The following is a 1,955-nucleotide window of genomic DNA, read 5'->3' on the forward strand; positions in this document are numbered from 1 at the left end:
CTATAGCAGACAGCGCCGTTCGTACCCGAGGACACAGAAAAAGAATTTACAACCAACTACTCGCACAACACTGGGGACGGGACAGAAAAAAGAATTTTATCAACCCTGAGCACGCGCACTGTGCGCGGCGATGCGCCCTCCCCCCTCGCTTTTGAGAGAGATTTTTAGAAGCCAACAAGAAATGTGTCACACAGAGTGATTTGGGCTCGGCAGCTTGTCGACTACCAGCCGGAGCCGGAGTCGGAACCGTAGCCGAGATGGTCTTCGAGGGTGTCGAATATGTCATTCGCCTCGCTAGTGGAGCCGGTGCCGCATGAGTCGCGGTCGGAGGAGGAGTCGTCGGAGGAGCGGTCGGACCGCTCGCGCTTGTCGCGCCTGATGCGCTCTGCGAGGGGGCCGGGGTCGTGGTCGTCGTGCTCGAGCGTCGGGTAGGTAGCGCGCCTTGCGACCTTGTCGGCCGAACTGCCATCCCAGTAGAAGGTATACCAGTCGCCGCGAGGGTAGAACCAAGCGTTGACCAATCTGTACCGTCCGAGAGCAGCCGCCTGAGCGGCCTGAGCAGCCGCCTGAGCAGCCGCGCGGGCAGCCGCGGCAGCGGCAGCCTCTCGAGCCGCCGCCTCACGCTTGCCTTGTTTCTTCTCTTGCCGCGTGCGCGACGTCTGCTTCTTCTTCTTCTTCTTGGCGCCCGCAGAGTGGGGCTGGCTGGCCCGCCAGAGGTCGTGCTCTGGACGGCTGGGGCAGGGCGACTCACGGGGGGAGGAGGGGGACGAGGGCGGAGGCAGGCACAGCTGCTCTCCGGTGGCCTCGCGTTGATGGCGGAACCCGATGGTTCCGTCGCAGCCTTGCACTGTGCCGTAAGGGTTGTAGATTTCGAGAGGGAAACGGGCCAACGCTTCCGAGAAGGGGAGAGGAAGACTTGTGGAGCGTAAACAGTAGATGAAGTCGACGACGTAGCCGCCGCCGCGCCGCCGCCCGCCCTCGTGGCCGCCGTAGACGCGGCTGAGGAAGAGGTCGGCGGTGCGCCCGCTAGGCGGGCAGGCCTTGAAGAATTGGTCAGAGAAGTGCGAGTGTTGAGGCCGCGCGCAGCAGCCTGTATCTTGGTGATGAGGATCGTGATGATGATGGTGCCCTTGCGCAGCAGGAACGCGCGCATCGCCCGCTGAACGCGGGTCGCTGCGGCTTCCTGTGCGAACCCCAGTCGGATGTTCCGCAGCGTGGAGGTCATTGCTGCGATGTCGTCATGCCCATCTTCTTCGCTTTTGCAAAATCCTGCAAAGGTGGGGACGTGTCTGTCCTCGACCCAGCCCTAGCTTGGGATGTCCGTTGTACTTATTTGTTTATGTACACTACAGAAAAAGAATTGATCGCATCAGCAAAAGAATGAGCGGATAATAGCGAGTAGCACACCTTTGCAACAATGATCAAATTGCAACAATATACCTACAGGCTACAGCAAGAAGAGAGAGAGTCTTCAAAAATCTCTCTCTCTCCCTACAGCACACCTCAAGGAGTCCCCAGAAACCCCGAGGAGTCACATGTACATGCACATGCACACACACAGTCCCTGTGTGATGCACGCCCTGCGAGCGGGGGGTGGGTGGGTGCGCGCTGTACTACCAGTACCTCTCTGTGTTCGTGCGTCGCCCATCTCTCATGGAGATGCTAGCCCATTTATTTCTTTATTACTGGCACCACAAGGTCCAAGAACCTTGGAATAGCTAAAACACAGGAAAGCGTAAAAAGGAATTGCAGGTGCGCGCCCGCGTCCGTTCAACCTGAAGAATGGCGGCGCAAGCAGCGGTTCAACCTGAAGAATGGCGGCGCAAGCAGCGACTGGGGCGGGCGTTGCAGCGGCAAGCAGGCCTCTGCTGGCGCTAGGCGTGATTGGGCCAGACGACCGCCGACGCAGGCAGGCTCACCGCGCGTGGACTGCCGATGCCCCCCGCCTCAGAATG

The 1,955-nt window shown here is 60.1% G+C and overlaps 1 protein-coding gene across 1 annotated transcript; it reads right to left on the bottom strand.

Moving 5' to 3' along the window:
- Nucleotides 1-221: 221 nt before the first annotated feature.
- On the bottom strand, nt 222-1,225 carry EMIHUDRAFT_255463 (hypothetical protein; the record flags this gene model as incomplete). The annotated part of the gene is made up of 3 exons (XM_005773001.1): nt 222-732; nt 823-915; nt 996-1,225. 3 exons carry the CDS (start codon nt 1,223-1,225, stop codon nt 222-224), a joined length of 834 nt encoding a protein of 277 aa, XP_005773058.1.
- Nucleotides 1,226-1,955: the final 730 nt, after the last annotated feature.

This window comes from Emiliania huxleyi (assembly GCF_000372725.1).
Source record: "Emiliania huxleyi CCMP1516 unplaced genomic scaffold EMIHUscaffold_3495, whole genome shotgun sequence".
Classification (NCBI taxonomy): Eukaryota; Haptophyta; order Isochrysidales; family Noelaerhabdaceae; genus Emiliania; species Emiliania huxleyi.